This window comes from Pangasianodon hypophthalmus, chromosome 3 (assembly GCF_027358585.1).
Source record: "Pangasianodon hypophthalmus isolate fPanHyp1 chromosome 3, fPanHyp1.pri, whole genome shotgun sequence".
Classification (NCBI taxonomy): Eukaryota; Metazoa; Chordata; class Actinopteri; order Siluriformes; family Pangasiidae; genus Pangasianodon; species Pangasianodon hypophthalmus.
The window spans coordinates 25,014,338-25,033,676 of record NC_069712.1 but is presented as its reverse complement, the minus strand read 5'-3'; the positions used below and the strand labels follow the sequence as shown (position 1 = coordinate 25,033,676).

At 40.9% G+C, this 19,339-nt stretch overlaps 1 protein-coding gene across 15 annotated transcripts in view; it reads left to right on the top strand.

The window, feature by feature from the left end:
• The first annotated feature begins 1,561 nt into the window (after nucleotides 1-1,561).
• lyst (lysosomal trafficking regulator) overlaps nucleotides 1,562-19,339 on the top strand; it is a 198,702-nt gene continuing 180,924 nt past the window's right edge. For 11 of the 15 annotated variants that reach the window (XR_003404244.3, XR_008301402.1, XR_008301404.1 and 8 more), the window contains exons 1-3: nucleotides 1,563-1,786; nucleotides 2,422-2,652; nucleotides 7,826-7,917. Coding sequence is in view for 10 of the 15 variants with exons in the window: in XM_053232372.1 (XP_053088347.1) it covers nucleotides 2,572-2,652; nucleotides 7,826-7,917 (173 nt within the window). In the remaining 5 variants the exon portion in view is untranslated. Of the gene's footprint in view, nucleotides 1,787-1,808; nucleotides 2,310-2,421; nucleotides 2,653-7,825; nucleotides 7,918-19,339 lie in introns of those variants that run through there. The other 4 variants (XR_004577838.2, XM_053232376.1, XM_053232373.1 and 1 more) reach the window with 3 other exon arrangements.

Below are 19,339 nucleotides of genomic sequence, written 5' to 3'. Positions count from 1 at the left end.
CTACTGCTACCATGCTACCATCATGAGCTACATCAATAAAGATTATTCCAGAAGCTGTCATGCAAGCCCAAGCCATAACACTACCGCCACCATGCTTGACCGATGAACTCATATGTTTTGGATCATGAGTAGATTCTTTCTTTCTCCACACTTTGGCCTTTCCATCACTTTGGTAGAGGTTAATCATGGTTCCAGAACTTTTGAGGCTTATCTCTGTATTTCTTTGTGAATTCCAGTCTGGCCTTCAGATTCTTACTGCTGATGAGTGGTTTGCATCTTGCGGTATGGCCTCTAAATTTCTGCTCTTGAAGTCTTCCTCGAACAGTGGATTGTGATACCTTCATCCCTGCCCTGTGGACGTTGGTGATGTCACTGACTGTTTTTTTTTTTTTTTTTTTTTTCCTTCACAGCTCTCACAATGTTTGTGATCAACTGCTGTTTTTTTCCTTGGCTGACCTGTTCGATGACTGGTTGTTAGTACATCAGTGGTTTTTTCTTTTTCAGGACATTGCAAATTGTTGTATTGGCTATGCCCAATGCTTGTGCAATGGATCTGATTGATTTTCCCTCTTTTCTCAGCTTGAAAATGGCTTGCTTTTCTCTCATAGACAGCTGTCTGGCCTTCATTTTGGTTTATCCTTTTTAACAACAACAATCTTCAAAGGTGAAACCCAGGGCTCTGACCAAGAGTAGATATTCTGAGCTATTGTTTAATTTTTAAACAATCAGTCTAGCAGGGCACAGGGCACAACAAGAAACACTTGTCAGTCACATGTTCAAATAGTTTTGGAAAATTGGTGGGTCTAAACTGATCTATCATCTTATATTCATCTTTTGATCTCAAACTCAAATTAACTTACTTTCACTTATCTGGTCAAAAAATAAATGCTGCTACGTTACACAGTCACAATTTTCCTGATGACTCAGTATACCTGAATTCAGTCTAATGTAGCACTAGCTAAAATTCATTTTGGCAAGCATTAAAATTGTCTTTTAAATCAAATTTTATGTACAGGATGATGGTAAAATATAAAATGTGCTGTTTTTATTTTTAGTGGTCTAATGAGCTGTAAAGACATATACAGTCTAAACAACAAGAAGACCAAAACCAGAATGTAACACTATGTACGTTATCCTTAATGGCTACTACTAGCGTACAGATCAAGTAAAATATTAATTATTGCTTTTAATTACAGTGCATGTGTATTTATACGGTTTGGGGAATATCTTAAATGTTGCTGTTACCGTACTGACTCTTTCACTTCATGAGCAAGTTTACGTTCTGTAAAATGCTTTTTTCTGACTATTTACTGATTTTTTCTGACCTTTGTGGGAAAAAAAAAAACTCGAAGGTTTTCCCTGACTCTCATATGAATTTTCATCATCCGTCCGATGTTAATGATGTATATAGGATAACTGACACTAAATTACTGATCCCGCCTACATAATAAGATAACAAAAATAATAATATTCCGGGAAGAACAAGTCTATTTTTATTAGCCAAGGACATCATTGTGCGTATACCCTTGCCCAAAAACGAAGCTCCTCCTACTCAGGGAGACCCTTGTTTTGACGTCATCACAATGACTGGGGAGAAGAGAAAGCGTCTTTTATGGTCGACGGAGGCAAATATTGTGATTGATCGGGGGTTATCCAGTTTTCCACCAATAGTGACTAACTGTCTTAAACTATATTTTATTGGCGTTATTTCCAGGAATATGTTTCACTCGGTGTTTTTCTCTAGTAGAGCGGTTATACCCATGCATGCTAGACTGTTCTAGGAAAGGTGAGTATATCTGCATCATGTATCAGCAGTGAAATAGAGGAGATGGTAAAAAGAAAAGAACTGTGCGCAGTTTGTCGATAACATAACGCTTTTGTCGATAAAATAACCATTGAATACAAACGCCAAAAGGCCATTTTTGTGAGATTGGGAACAGCGAATGCGGTAATAAAGATGAAGATGACTGCCGGTGTTGTGAAATTTTTGTGCAGTGAATCGAACCGTTAGGGTGCCATAAACAACAGCTCGCAGTTTAGTTAAGTGTTAGTTTGGGTTTAGTTTGAGTTTGCATTATTCAACTTGACAGGAAGTCAGGGGTTAGCATAGCATAGTAGTAGCTAGCCACTTGCTGCAGTAATCAGCCATTAGTTTAGTTTACGTTCCGGTCGTCTAATATCAGCTAGGACTAGAAATAAGCGATACGAATGTGCCGTTGTGAATAATGTAAATGAAATGCTTTATCTTGAACGAAAATTGGTCGGCTGAGGTTCCAGCAAAGTTGTCTGGTACAGTCGCTGCAGTTAGTGTATGGGACAAGTCACTTTCTGTTTTATTACCACAAGCTAGCTGTACACATCGATGTCTGCAATACCATGTCAACGCCTATGAGGTTCATTATTCTCCTCTGGTCTTTTTAGGAAATAAATCCTCATGGAGTTTTGACGACGGCCAACAAAGACGGTGGATTTGATGGGCCCATAGCGAAACGAGTCAAGATTTTAGATGGATTTGAACCTTAAAATTGTTCATTAACAACAGTTATCTCCATTGTCAACCTGGGACTTAAAATGGCCAACCAACAGCCATCCAGTCTCACTCTCGCTTGGGAGAAATATATGGACTGTCGTGCACAGGGAGCAGATTTACGTGTAAGCATCAACAACATACACCTTTGCTGTTGAGATGCACTACCATTGTTTTCTATTTTCCATATTGATATCCGAGGTCTGATTATCAGCAAATACTTGTGTCCTGTGTTCTCGTGCATAATCTTGTGTTAGTCAATATCACGTGTTCACATTATAAAATTCATGAGTGGATCCAGTCTGATAGCGATCCAGCCTAGTTTCAGTCCCAATACAATACTCAGATCATTGCATCACTGCTTTGCTATTAAATTGTTCTTTCTGTTGCTCAGTTGTGAGAAATGCGTACATTTAATTATAAGTGGTTTGTTGGACATGTATAAATATATCCAATGAACCACTGATAAATAAAATGTTTCTCATATAGTAATTACACTTTGGTCAAGACATTCAGTTTGATACAGCAAGTAAAATTCTGCACCTGCGTTAAAAACCGGCACCTTGTTGCATGGCTCTTGTCTAAATTTGGATCATTGTACATGCAGGCAATGAAGTAGCTGTCATCATACAAGAACATTTTTAGCTCAGTTTGTTTTCACAGCTTGTCTGACAGTGCACTTTGCAGTGTCTCCTGAAGACTCATTTGCAGATACAGTACTTTGCCAATATTCTGAAGTATGTGTTGGAAAACCTATGTTCAAACAATGTGGGGATGTTCTAGATTGTGAATGTAGACTGTAATTTCAGTGACATATAAGATTCTGAAGAAAGATCATACAATCAAATAATGCTTCCTATGATCTAATTTAAATATAACCAGAAAAGGTTATTGCTTGAATTTAGCTTTGTTTTTTTTTTTCAGTTTTTATAATTGTCATCAATTTAAGTTCACGATTAAGGGATAGACTCACAGGTCTGGCTTCTAGTTGTATCCCATTCACACAGAGTCTGACAGGAATTAAGAGAAGTTACTAGTAGTTCAAGTATTGTTAACATCCATCAGAAGTTCTAATTTGTTTTCATTGGTTGAAAAGGATGAACGCTGTATGTTCTGCTTTATCATGTGGTTGTTTGGTGAACTCAAAAGAAAATGACTGCCACAAAAACACTCTTCTTACTCAAATGGCTGATAGCAAGTCATGACTTTCTTTCTCCAGACAGCGCTGTTACTTGCAAATTGAGGCTTAGATGGCTTTGATTAACAGGGAGTAATGTACTGCTTAATAAAAATTGTGCCAACTAGGCTAGGTAGACACGTATGTGAATGAGTTTTTTCCTTCCTGGCTTCTCCAGCATACTCAGCCACTGGCTGTACTAACAGCCCCATCACAAGACTTTGATTAGCCTTTTTTGACCTTTGGGTTGTATGCTCTTATTTTAAGCACACATACAGACTAATTTACAGTCAAATGGAAATGAATGAGCAGTGTGATGTTGGGAAGTAGGAAGTGGGTGTGTTCATCTGAGCTTCACAGAAGGCCTTATTTAGCATCCTTTTCATTTATGTCATGTTTTGTATACTTAGATTTATTTGAAATGATCATTATTTCTGATTATGATTTATTTATTCAACAGTTAAAGTGCCTAATCAACTTATAAAGGTTTGACATGTCTAAGTTTTACGTGGTGAGTAATGAAACAGTACAGTTAACAGATGTGTAATCCAACAAATCTGCCAGACATAAATGTACAAAGATGAAGTACAGGAGGAGAGGAAAAAAAATTCTGTGTGCTACTGACAATGGAAAGTTTAGTTAGACGCAGTCAATGGCGGGTAGGTGAAACTGTATGTTATTTTCATGAAGAACTGCTTTTAACACATTCCTGTTTGCACCATGATACTTTATCTTTTATAATTTTATAAAGAGAAGGTCATTGTTTATGCAAAGGAGGGTGTGGAATTTTCCAATGAAGTAAAATGAGTCATCTAGCCAACAGTGTTAGAAATGCTGCTAAGCCTATGAAATGGGAGGGCAATGTATTGTCTATGGGAAGGACACCAAACAGAGCAATTATAGGGGAGCAATTATAGGGAGGGTATTATTTAATGGCAGACAGGGAGTCAAAAACAAAGTACAACAAAGGGTGACAACAAAGTATTTTTAGTGATAAAGGTAGTGCAATATTTTGATGGAGAGGTTGTAGTTGGAAGACATTAGAGTGAGGCAAGTGAAGAGGTTGTACACGAGGCACCTTCTATTTGCAACCATGGTGGAGGTTGGTCACGGTGCTTATTAGGGTACAAGTTTATGATAGAGAGCATATTGTTGGGCAGGGCTAGGCCCCCCACGTGCTTCGGTTTTTGCAAAATTTCTTTTTGTTTTCTTGGAAATTTCATATTCAGGCTGAGAGCTCAATTGGAATAAAAAATGTTCATGTAACCTATACACCTCAGTTGGAATAGAGTGAGCTGATTGAGGCCAATCCGAATGAAAATTCTATAAGATTAAACAAGGTGGGTTAATGTCCTTGTAATTCCCTGTTAATTGAAGAATAATAGCCATGTAAACCTTTGTGAAATCTGCATACTCACTCCTGGAATCTGCATACACACATTCTTTGCATGTGTGTTCACAGTGAACACAGTTCATGTTGCCCATTTTTATCTATTTAAAATAATTGTGAGGTTAGTTTGGCATCAAACTAACATTTTAAGGTAGATGAGGGGCAGAAATTGACCACAGTAAAGTTGGCTCAGCATTAAAAATTGATATTTAGCAAGGATGCAAAACGTACACTTGGTTGTTTCATGTGCAGATACTCAGAGACAGTGGGCTTCTTTTTTCAATATTTAGTAAAGTTGTGTGCAAAAAAAAAAAGGGCAAAATTTTGAGATGGGAATTAAGTGAGGTGGAAAGAAAATGGTTTGACACGAAAACAGAGAAAAACTATACACTATATCTACTGTAAGCAGGTGACTGGGGACACCAAGCTCTTCGCACAGGGAAATAGCTTTTATTTTCCCAAAGCAAAGTGTTTTGGTACAATGGTGGAATGTGTCAATGTGCCCTCTGGCATTTGGAAAAGCAGGAGGGCATGTGAATGTCATAGAAAGGCATACGAAAGATAGATAAAAAGAAGACATATGAAGATATGGCACATTGCAGCTTGAGACATACAGGACTGGTCACTTGTCAGTCACTTAGTGCTGGCTCTAATGAAGTGTTGCACAGCATTAAAAGAAAATGCTATGGAAAATGGAACCGATTTAAACACTGTGTTGTTTTGCAGTGGGTGTGACAAATAATTTAAAACTCATAAAAACACAAGCAGCACGAATAAAAAGCTGAATGCACTGGCTGGAGTCATATGATGTTATGGTAACATTGATACTATACAGCAGTCAAAGCACGAGCCATAGCATAGGGACAAATGTATGTAATGTATAATGTATGTGTAAATCAAAATTGTTTGCGGAGTATTCAGTTTAGGATACATGTAAACAGTTCATTAGGAATCTGCAATTGCAATGAATTCATTTGGACTGGCGAAATTCTTTGCACATAAACATAGCTAATAAAATGATCATGTTTGACAGGTTCTCCTTTCATGTCATCAGCTATTTGGCCAATCATTTCAGCACAACACAGTTCCTTTTCAATGATACAGTATGCTATATTCAAAGCATTTATTATCTCGAAGAACATCCTCGTTCATCCTTCTTACAGTCCCCTCTAGAGTATTGAAATGGCAAGGCCAATTCTTTTGTTTTTTCTATACACTGGGTTTGAGATCAAAAGATGAATATGAGACGATAGATCAGAATTTCAGATTTCATTTCCTGATATTTAAAACTGTGTTAAACAACTTAGAACATGGCACCTTTTGTTCGAACCCACCCATTTTTCAAGTGATCAAAAATATTGGAACATGAGACTGACATGTATTTTCCTGTTGCCCAGGTGTGCCCTGTTAGATTGCTTGTTTAAACAATTAATAGTGCTGAATGTCTACTCTTGGTTTGAGCCCTGGGTTTCACTTGGGAAGACTGCATTTGTTGTTAGAAAGTATAAACCAACATGATGACCAGAGAGCTGTCTATGGGAGAAAAGCAAGCCATTTTGAAGCTGAGAACAGAGGGAAAATAGATCAGAGCCATTACACAAGCATTGAGCATAGCCAACACAACTATTTGGAATGTTCTGAAAAAGAAATAAACCACTGTTTTACTAACAACCACATATGGAACAGGTCCACCAAGGAAAATGACAGCAGTTGACAGAAACATTGTGACAGCTGTGAAGAAAAACCCAGAAACTACAGTCAGTGTCATCACAAAAAACCTCCACAATTCAGGGGTGAAATTATCACTATTCACTGTTTGAAGAAGACTTTGAGAGCAGAAATATAGAGGCCACACCACAAGATGCAAACCACTCATCAGCAGTAAGAATCTGAAGGCCAGATTGGAATTTGCAAAGAACTGCAGAGATGGGGCACAAAAGTTCTGGAACCAGGATTAACCACTACCAAAGTGATGGAAAGGCCAAAGAAAGGGTCTGGAGAAAGAAAGGATCTGCTCATTATCCGAAACATAGGAGCTCATCAGTCAAGTGCAGTGGAGGTAGTGTCATAGCTTGGGCTTGTGTGGGTGCTTCTAGAACAGGCTCACTAATCTTTTGTTGATTGTGTAAATCACGATGTTAATGTGTTAATGAAAGCAAGGTATATTCAAATATTAAGTGTGATATACTTTAATTTGCTTTAAGACTATCTGTTCCAATACTTTTTTCTCACCCAAATATTGGATGATCTTACACCAAAGGTGCCATATTCTAAGTTGTTTAACACATCTAGATGTAAATATCAGAAAATGAAATCTGAAATTCTGATCCATCATCTCATATTCATCTTTTGATCTCAAACCCAAATGTCTTCAGTGTATAGTGAAAAAAAAAAAAAAAAAGAATTGGCCCTGCTGTGCCAATACTTTTGGAGGGGACAGTATTTCCATGGTATAATTGTTTCCCACAGTTTTGTGGAGGGACGATGTATTGTTTTGGAATCCTTTTGTAATGTTCATATATTGGGTGTATTAGCTTCCACCTCTCAAACAGGAAAATAGATATAGTTATGCCGAACATGAACATTTACAGAAAGTAATAATAAAAATATGAAAACTTTAGGACTTTTATTATTATTTTATACTGCAAGCTGATTAGAATTACAAATGCATTATGAATATTTTGCTCTCTCTCTCTCTCTCGGTCTGTCTCTCTGTCGCTCACTCACTCAGGTCAGTCTGCAATCCTTGGAGAAATTTCTGATTTTGTTCCACTCTGTGCAACACCTCAAGGAGCCTGGAGTGAAGGATGCACTGAAATTCTGGTATGTTATTTTTGACTTGTTCATGATGGAGTTTCATATGTGTGCATCACTGTTCATAAACATTTATAAACATGTATAGTGAAAAATATTCTACTGTGGTGCCATTTATAAAAAAGTGAACATGATCATTTTTTATTGATAAGTTCCTATGAGTAGTTTATAAAATCATTGCACTAAATCCTTCCCACCTGCAATTCTGTAAATCATGCATAAGTGAATGGGTGCATTGACTCCACCTGGAGACCACCCTCAAATGTCCTTCTTTGATGGAATACAAGCAACATTATCAGCTAGTTAAATAAATTCAAAAAAGCCTTGTTGAGAGAATTTAGAGGAGAATGGCCAGACTGGTTTGAGCTGACAGGAAGTCTACAGTAACTCAACCACTCTGTGGTGAGCAGAACAGCATCTTGGTCCACACAACACACCAAACCTTGAGGTGGATGGGCTACAAAAGAAGCAGACAACATCAGATTCCACTCCTGTCAACCAACTGTCCAGTACAATTCTCCTTTTTCTAGTCTTTAACTGTCCAGCACTCAAACCAGCCCATCTGGCACCAGCAACCATGCCACTGAGATCATACTTTCCCTATTCTGATGTTTGATGTAAACATTCACTGAAGCTCTTGACCTGTATCTGCATGATTATATGCATTGCACTGCTGCCACATGAATGTTAGGATGATGGCATGAATTGAACAGGTGTGCTCCTATTAAAGTGGCTAGTGAATGTATGCACACCCATATTGTATATGCAGTCATGGGGAAAGGAAAGTACACCCTCTTTCATTTCTGTGTTTTATTTATCAGGGCCTAAATAACAATTGTGTGGACCCCAACAACTCCTATAAACAAACAACTTCAGGTGACACCAAAAAAAAACATAAACTAACGTTCAGAAAGAAGGTGGAAAAAATAAGTACACCCTTCCTACTTCCATTATCATTAAGAGCGTAATTAGCAGCCAGGTGTTACTAATGAGATGCACTAGATTAGTCAATCATCAAGAATGTGACTACCTCTATAAAAGCAGAGCTTTTGGCAGTTAGGAGAATTCAGGTGTGTGTCTACATCATGCAAAGAAGAAAGGACATCAGCCATGACCTCAGAGAAGTAATTCTTGCTGCTCATCTATCTTGGAAGGGTTATAAGGCCGTTTCCAAACAATTTGCAATTCACCATTCTACAGTAAGAAGGGTTGTTTACAAATGGAGAGCCTTCAAGATAGTTGTTCCCCCAGTGGGGAGAAGGCAAATTCAGTCTGAGGTAAGACCATTTAATGCTCAGAGATGTTAGGGACCCAAGAGCTTACAACATGTGGCCTACAGGCCACTATCAATATGTGGGGTATTGAAATAGCGTTTGAATGCGCGCTCGCTTTCAACTTTCACTTTCAATTCGCTATCGCGTGTGTATCGGTGACGCTCGTCCTGTCTGTTTTTACAAGTTCGTAGAAATTTCAGTTCAGTTAGAACCAAATATTTGTGTTGATTGTAATTTGATTATTTTATACGATTGTTGCTATTTGTGTTTTGAAAATGTTTTTGATTGATGTTTTGTCTCCTTTACAATATTCTACATTAAAAATAATGTCTTTTTTTTTTATTATTTGGGCTACTTAAATTCATTTCGGGCTACCAAAATCTGAAGAGTGCCTGCCCCAAAGGGCTACCAGGAATTTTGAAATTTTGCGAGCCCTGGTAAGGATCACAAAATTGTTTTGTAGGCCCTGATAAATAAAAACATAGAAATTAAGGAGGGTGTACTTTCTTTTTCCCATGACTGTATGTATAAATACACTATAGGGCCAAGTGTTTGTGAACATGTGACCATCACACCCTTGTGTGGGCATTGCCACAAAGTTTGAAGCACACAATTGCATAGAATGTCTTGGTATGCTGGAGCATGAAAATTTACCTTTGTTAGAACTAAGGGGCCTAGCCCAAACCTGTTCCTGCATGACAATGCCCCTGTGCACAAAACAAGGTCTTTAAACACATGGTTTGGTTGGAGTGGAGGAACATGAGTGGCCTGCACAAAACCCTGACCTCAACCCCACTGGACACCTTTGGGATGAACTGGAATGCCTGGTTTATATACATACACCAATCAGCCTTAGCATTAAAACCACCCACCTAATATTGTGTAGACTCCCCTTAAGCCACTAAAAACAGCTCTGCCCTGTCCAGGCATAGACTCCACAAGACCTCTGAAGTTGTGTTGTATCTGGCGCCAAGACGTTAGCAGCAGATTCTTTAAGTCCTGTAAGTTGCGAGGTGGGGCCTCCATGGATCGGACTTGTTTGTCCAGCACATCAGATGCTTGATTGGATTGAGATCTGGGGAATCTGGAGACCAAGTCAACACCTTGAACTCTTTGTCATGTTATTCTATTGCACTACCTGTTGTATCTGACACATTCATACTAGAACTGTGAACTGGTTGGCTCTGCACTGTCTCTTACTGTGCCTATTGTCCTGTTTTAGTAGTTACTGTATTGTCATGTGCTGTTTGCACAAGTTTCCATGTGCACTTTATGTAGTAATGTGTAGTCTCTTGTAGTTCTGTGTTGTTTTATTCTTGCAGATGAGTTTGCGCTGACACATAAAGGGGTTTTTGGAAAGACCAGCCGTGCTCAGGGTAAGAGTGTGGGTGTTGCACAAGGTAATTGGGGCTCTGCTGCTGTAGTCACTGGCCCTGATGCTGTCTCTCACCCTGTGTCTCAGAATTGCTCACCAGATAGGCTGTTAAGTAGTGCCTGCTTCTATTGTACGAACACAGAACCTCTGACTGCCCTACTTTGTTCCCATCCTCAGGTTGTGGTCAGGAAAATTTCCTCTTCCTTCTGTCAAGTCTGATGACCATGTAACTAAGAATGAGTCTTATGTGACTGACTCTGTTCAGCCTGAGAGGATGACTATTAATGGCCTTGTCAATTCTGTTAATGAAGGACTCGTGTCTTGGCCTTTACGCTGGCTTGGTTGTAGAGAAAAGCCAGACCTATCCTACCTAGCCAAAAACTAAACTACTCCTATCTAGTCTTTTAATGCATACTAGGCTCGAGGAAACATTTAAACACTAAACTTGCAACAATCACTAGCAGATTGTTTGAAGTGTGCCCTGACAGAGATTTAAATCTTCACCTGGAATTACCTCAAAAATAAAAAAAGGAAAAATAATAAAAAGTATTCCAATGAAAGGATTAAGCCAAAGCTTTAATCCAGCTGGAACACACTAACTCTCAAACTGCAGGTGAGTAACTGAAATGAACCCCCACTTTTATGTTATGACCCACTCATTTAAGAGCCACAACATAAAAATGAATCGGAAACGGACACAGAATAAAGTTTCATGACAAGTTCTATTTATTGAAATGGAAGGGTAAAAGAAAAAGCATGTCTAGGGTATGTGTAGAGAGACTCCAAGACAGCGGCTGGTTGGAATTTGCATGTAGCAGCATCAGAGGGAGAGAGGGCTTTCCAGGCTGAGGAGTTATTTATAACAATATTCTAGGTGTTACACAAAAATCTGGATATGAATGTGACTGATTTGCAGTTCTTTATGCTTAACGTACATAGCCACAAAAAATAAGTCTGAGTACTTCTACATACAATCACAGAGCACTTTTCAGGAACACTATACTGGGTATGGCTTCCCTTTGCTCTCAATATAGCATAAATTCTTCATGGCATGGATTCCATAGGATGTTGGATACATTCCTTTGAGATTCTGGTCTATGTTGGCATGATTGCAATTCACGCAATTCCTGCAGATTTTTCAGGTGAACTTTCATGCTGTGAATCACCCGTTCTATCACATCCCAAAGGTGTTCTGTTGGATTCAAAATTCATGGCTGAGAAGACCACTGGAGAACATTGAACTCATTGTCATGTTCATGAAACCAGTTTGAGATGACTTTTGCTTTGTGACATGGTGCATTATCATTCTGGAAGTAGCCATTAGAGGATGGGTAAATAGTGGCTATGAAGGGATGCACATGGTCAGCAACAATACTCAAATATTCTGTGGCATTGAAGCGATGATTGATTGGTATTAATGGGCCCAAAGTGTGCCAAGAAAACATTCCCCACACCATTACGCCACCTCCACCAGTCTGTACTGTTCACACAAGCCAGTTTGGGTCCAAGGATTCATGCTGTTGGTGCTAAATTCAGACCCTACCATCTGTGTGCCTCAGCAGAGATTCATCAGACCAGGCTACATTTTTAAAGTCTTCAGCTGTCCAGTACTGGTGAGCCTGTGCCCTAAAATGCAGCCTCAGTTTTCTGTTCTTGGCTGACAGAAGTGGAACCTGACATGGTCTTCTGCTGTTGTACCCCATCCACCTCCAGGATTGATGTGTTGTTCATATTGAGATGGTTTTCTGAATTACTGTAGCCTTTCTGTCAGTTTGAACCAGTCTGGCCATTCTCCGTTGACCCCTCTCATTAAAAAGGCATTTCAGGAGATCAGCAGTTATAGAAATACTCAGACCAGCCTGTCTGGCACCAACAATCATGCCACAGTCAAAATTACAGAGATAAAAAATTTTTTATGATGGTTGATTTGAACATTTCTTGAAGCTGGTGGCCCGTATCTGCGAGATTTTATGCATGGCACTGCTGCCAAACGATTGGCTGATTAGATAATTGTATGAATGGGTGTATGGGTGTTCCTAATAAAGTGCTCAGTGAGTTTATATTGTACATACTCTTTTTGATAATCTGTAAGACCCTCTCAGAACAGCATGTCAAAGTTTCCATTCTAGACTCAGTATGGGTCAGTCAGAACATAATCAGACACACCCTTGATTTAATACTGACATTTGGATTAAATATAGAAAACATAGTCACATTACCCCAGTCTGAAGCTATCTCAGATCACTACCTTCTTTGATTTAAAATGCGTCTTAGTCATAATATGCACAATGCCATGCTACCGCATTATGCACAAAGCCATGTTCAACCCCCCCCCCAACCAAAATCGCCACCACCATCTGCTCCCCTGGCTTGTGGACCACCTCAAATTTGAATAGTTGAAGTGCTAGATATGAATCCACGTGTTGGCATGCGGTGGAGCCACTGGAGCGGGGTTTTATCAGAACAGCGGGTCAAAGGGTTCCCCAATAGTTAGTACCAGAGGGTGAGGACCACCTACTTGATGGCCAGACACTCTTTCTCAATTGTGCTGTACTTTGGCTCATTGAGAGCTTCCAGCTGACATACAGCACGGGGCATTCCTCCCCCTGCACCACCTAGGACACAACGGCCCCCAGCCCTCTGTCTGACATCAGTCTGCAAAAGAAAAAGGTGAATGCAACAGCAAGCCCCCACACAAAACCACTTTTACATGGCAGAAAGTCTGCTCGCATGGCTCCATCCACTTGAATGGATCTGGCGCCCCATTTTTAGTGAGGTCAGTCAGCGGGTGGTGATGTCCAAAAAATTAGGTAAAAACCTCCGATAATAGCCAGCCAGCGCTGGGAACTGCCTCGCCCCCTTTTTGGTCTTGGGTCTTGGACAGGCCGCAATTGCTGCTGTCTAATTAATTTGGGGTGGAAGCCCAGATACCATACTTCCACCCACCCAAATGCACACTTCTTTGTGTTTGCTGTGAGTCCTGCCCATCTCAAGGATCTCAGGAAAGGCCTCAGATGTTATAAATGCCTCTGCCAATCATTCCAAATAATTGTCATCTAAGGAAGCAGCAGCATACATGTTGTGCGGGCGGAGGATTCTGTCCATGAGATTTTAAAACATTGCTGGGGCTCTAAACAACCCAAACAGAAGGGTGATGAAGTGATTTTAACCAAACGGAGTGGAAAAGGCCATTTTTTCCCTGAGGTATTGGAATCTGCCAATAAATCAAGGGAATCTGCCAATAAACTTGGTTAAATCCAGTGTCAAATAAAAGCGAGCCGCCCCAACCGATCATCAGTATGAGGCATTGGACATGCGTCAAATTTAGACAAGGCATTGACTTTTTTAAAGTCCACAAAAAATGGACCTGTGATCTGCACCCAGTTCACTGTGGGACTCCTCAATTACCCCCATGTGGAGCATAGCCTTGAGTTCCTCCCACACCACATTTTTATGGTGTTCAGGCAGCTGGTATGGGTGGCTGCGTACAACCACACCTGGAGGAGTCTCAATGTGGTGTTCTATGAGGTCCATGGGACCAGGTAGAGGCGAAAACATATCGGAAAATTCCCCTTGCAATCTGGCATCCTGTGCTCTCTGAGACAGTGAGAAGTGGTCTCCACAGGGGACTGGAATGAATTCGGTTGCATTTTTTAGACTTACCTCCGATCCCGCCTCCTCCCTCTCAGGAACCACCATTGCCAGAGCCACAGGAACTGCCTCTCTTCAAGGTTTCATGAGATCGAGGTGGTATTCGAAGTGCATCATCTCTATCGGTTCACCTCATATTTGACATTTCTGACTCACAGTGCAACCTCAAAGGATTCTTGCCACTTTGTGAGTAATTTAGAGCTCAACGTGGGTAGTAAAACAAATACTCCATCTCCCGGTGCAAATTGCCATAGCTGAGTACCCCTGTTAAACAGCCAGGATTGACTTGTGCCTGTAGAAAATTGTCCTGTGTTAATTGCCCCAATGTGTGGGGTTTTACTCTCATGTCAACAATGTACTGAATTTCGCTTTGGCTGTTAGAAGGTCCCTCCTCCAAGTTTTCTCTAATGACATCTAAGACACCACGAGGCTTGTGCCCATACAATAATGCAAATGGGGAAAACCCTGTGGAGGCTTTCAAGACCTCTCATACTGCAAATAACAGGGGCTCAAGCCACATATCCCAATTCTGCAGATCATCGTGAATGAACTTACGAATCATACTTTTAAGTGTTTGATTGAACTGTTTGACCTGCCCATCCATTTGAGGATGGTAAATACTGGTATGAATTAATTTAATCCCCAATAATTCATAGAGTTTGCACATGACATGAATGCAGTGTCTTGATTAGTCAGGATCTCTCTTGGGATTCTGACACAGGAGATGTGCCTCCACAGCACTGTGTGCTAAGATGTTGCGCAGAGGCACTGCTTCCCAATATTGCGTTGCATAATCCACTAGGACTAACACAAAGTGATATCCTCATGTGCAACTTTCTAACGGCCTGACGAGGTCCATGCCAATTCTTTCAAAGGGGACCTTGATTAATGGAAGGGGGTGCAATGGCGCTTTTGGGTTGGCCGGCTGATTCACCAGCTGACATTTGCGACATGCCGCACACCACCTGGGAACATCACCACAAATGCCCGACCAATAGAAATGGGCTATGAGCCAGTTCAGGGTTTTATTCTGCCCCAAATGCCCAGTCATTGGATTACGATGAGCCACATGGAACAGGAGTTCCCTACGGCTCTTCAGCACTAACAACTGTGTCGTCTCATCCTTAATCCAAGTGTCCCGTGTCACTCGATATAACTTATCCTTCATAATTGAAAAGTACGGGTGGGATAGTGTAACATTAGGCTGAATTAGCTGACCATTAGTTACTCATTCAGTTGAAGCACTGGACACTCTGGACCCACTCTGCCATTCCCATCGGAAGTCGAGCGACAAAACTGCTCCAGTACCACCAGCTCAATGAGCCATTCTGCGTGCCAGCACCAGCTCAATGAGCCATTCTGCAGTGCTAGCAGCTAGACTGGCACTACTCTGCCAGGAGTCTAGCTGCTGTGTGTAGGTGAAGGGGTGGCCGATCTCAGGGTTAGCTGGGCTTCCTCCAATAGCAAGGGGAGAAGTTGCAGGGCCCATTCCTCCTTTGGCCATGCCCATACAGCTGCTGCATGCTTGAAGAGCTCCAGAAAGCCCTCCGGATCCTCCATGGAGGCCATCTTTGTGACCATCACATGTAGCACGGTGGTAGGGGACACAGCTGGAGATGTACTGGGCTGCAGCAGCTTCTGGAGTGCCTGCCGGCTCTCGGCCTCCTATTTCACGAGGGCTTCGAAGCACAGCTGCTGCTCATGGCACAGGTCGAGAAGTGCTTGCTGTTGGGTTTGGTGGAGGGTAGCAAGGGCCGTGACTATCTCGGCTAGAGGGAAGGGTTCCATAGCGGTGTCAGAGTCTACTTTGATCCCAGGTTTCGGCACCACTGTAGAACCCTGGTGTGTGAGGGTGTGCAGGAACACTCAAGAGACAGGCAGAATCTTAGCTCCGGGCTCAAGTTTATTCAGACCGTGCTTTCCAGCACATTTTCAGACTCAACAGAAAACACTTGCAGCTTCCGTTCTGTCAGGTTCAAGTTCAAGCTTCTTGGTGTTTGTACATGTGTGTGTGCATGCATGCGTGTATTGCAAGCTCTGCCAAATGGTCTCGCACTCTGTCTCTCTCTCATTCACGGGTTAAGGGAGTCACTGAAAGCACAGACAAACACAAATAAGTAGATTGCTGGTAATCAGACACAGGTAAGAATCATCATGCATTACCTGCCAGTTTGACCCACCTCCTCTCTGTCTACAGCTGACGCATGAACATGCCCACACCGCCCCAGATAGTATTTCAAATTGCATGGAACGAGAGTCTTCTTAACTATAGAAATCGCTTACTGCTGCTAGAGCAGCATATCTCCCCACCCTAATAGAAGATAATAAAAATGATCCTAGATTCCTATTTAATACAGTAGCAAAACTAACTAGTAGCAAGCACATATACATGAAGCACACATGCTAACAATATTGGTACCATCAGTACTGAGAGTGCTGGTTAAAGTGGTAAATGATCTACTACAGGCCTTCAATCAGTACTGTATCTCCTTGCTTGTGTTGCTTGACCTTAGTGCAGCTTTTGAGACCATAGATCATAATATTCTTCTAGCCAGGCTCAAAAATGTTATTGGAGTCAAGACAACAGCTCTTTCCTTGCTCAGGTCTTATTTGTCTGATTGTTACCAGTTTGTACATATAAGTGGTGACTTCTACACATATAAAAGCAACATTTGTGTGTTCCGCAAGGCTCTGTTCACTTCAGACACTGTTTTTTTTTCCTCTACGTAGGCAAACTTTGGGGACAATTGACTGTATAATATATGGTCAAAACGTGTGATTGTGCAACCACAGAAGTTCATTATATTTTATACATGAAGTTATCAGCTCTTCACTGATGGAGACTGGAGTACAAAACTGTTCATGGGAATTGTAGTCCTAAAGCTATCATAGCAAAACTGTTCATATCAATTGAAGTCCAAAGCCACTTTCATGGTTTCTAAGTGATACCATCCACAGTAATCTCAAGTAACTTTAGGCTGTCTGTGTTGGGCCATCCTAAGCAGCAGCAAGTGGTTTCCAGGTGATGAGAAATCCAACCAGAAGTAAGGCATCAGGATGTTGAGGAGTGCTTAAAGGACATTATACACTGGATGCTGAGTGACTTCCTTTTATGTACTTCATTCTGAGAAGGCAGAATACTTCCACTAGGACCACATACAGCAATAAGTAAGCTTTCTAATTTTGGAGGAAGTCTGGATAGCCTTTTGGTTAGATCATGTGCAACAGTGAAAGACCTTGGTGTGAATATTGACTTGAGTATCTCAGTGGCTCATGTAAATTACATTACTACATTTACGTTTATGCCATTTGGCAGATGCCCTTATCCAGAGCAATTTACAAAATGCTTTGAAGTCTCTATCAGTAAACTAGTATATTACTAGTATAGCCTTTTTTCATCTCAGAAATATCTCTAAGATATGAAATATGTTGTCGCTGATATTGTCAAGTGGTAGTTCATGTTTTTGTTATCTCTAGTTTGGACTGTTGTAATGTCTTGCTGTCTGGATGTTCCAGAAGGTGCGTAAACAAGTTTCATTTAGTCCAGAATGCAGCAGTCAGGGTCCTTACTAAAACCAAAAGATATGACCAAATCACTTCTATCTTATCCACACTTATCCAACTCACTCTTTCTATCTTTTCTTTGTTTCTCTCTTTTGCTCTGTTGAACTACACATTGCTTTTGCGGACTGATAACATGACAGTGATCTTGATTCCTTCTGCCTTCCAGACCTGCCTGAGCCATCCAGATGCTCTATTTCTGCTTAGAGTTTCCTTCACCTGAGAATCACTCATGCTGCTGAGGATTGTCCCACATGGATAGCCTAAATTTTGCTTTGAGATTGCTGTGGATGGTACCACACAGATACCTTAAAAAGTGCTGTGGACAGTCTCACTTGGATAGCCTAAAGCAGCGTTCTCCAGTAGGTGGCCCACAGACAACGCTCGACCCATGAGCGTCAAATGTTTGACGCATGCCACTTTGTCACATATGTTAACGTAACTTACCTTCATAAGTTAGTTAAAGTAAGCAAAATACAGAAACAATATGGCTAGTGTTAAAAAGCACAAAGTGAACAACCAGAACAGACTGTTCAGGTCTGACTGGACTTATAATTTAAGTTTTATTTTGCTGAAACACTAAAGCCAAACTCTAAGCCATCATGCTTGCTATGCATGCATACAGTAGCCATCCGTAAAGAGATGTACTGACAATATAAAGCAGCACTCCAATGCTCCGCACAGCAACTTGATATGATAACTTCCCTCCAAATTCAGAGAGCCGCAAATATGATGGCCATGTACAAACACTCTATGACCACTATTCAGAAAACCACACTGGTTCAAGAGAGTGCATCAGTGGCATCCTTGCATGTTTCTTGGATCCTTGAAAAAAGCTTTTAAAAAATTAAGTTTGCAGCTGCTGAGTTGTTTAATAAGTGTGCAATTGATATGGCGGACAAAGTTTTAAATCACAATGAGAAAACAAAGAGAGTCATTGAGCTATTAAAGCAATTGCCATTGTCCGAAAACTGCAACACTGCAACTCTGCAACAAGAAGGGTAGAAGTGTTGGCAGAAGACTGCCTGTCCAATCTACTCTCTGACATAAAGAAAGCAGATTTCATGTGACTGGCCCTAGACTTGTCCTGTGAACGAACTGATATCGAACAGCTATCTGTGTTTGTGAGAAGACACTTCAGGAAGAGCTACCTTGTTTGCTGCAGATACATGGGCACACAACTGGTGAAATCATTTTTAATTAAAAGACCCACTTCACTGAAGAGAATGGCTGGGATGTGAGCAGGATTTTGTCTGTCATCGACTATGGGGCTCCGTCTAATTTTGGAACGCAAGCGCTTGACAGTTGGATTAGATGCTGTTAACCCAGCACTCACAGCATTTCACTGTGGAGACAGTGGATACCGTGATGAGACTGGCAAAGATCATTTGTGAGAGGTCAAGTCTGCAACATCGCCTTTTCAGCGCAGTGTTTGAGGAAATGTCAGTAGAACACTGATATCTTTTACTGCACAATGATTTGTGCTGACTGAGCAAGGGATCATGTATTTCAGGGAGTGTGTAACCTACGCAGTCGACTTGGGACAATTTTAGGAAGCCTGCAGGGCCAG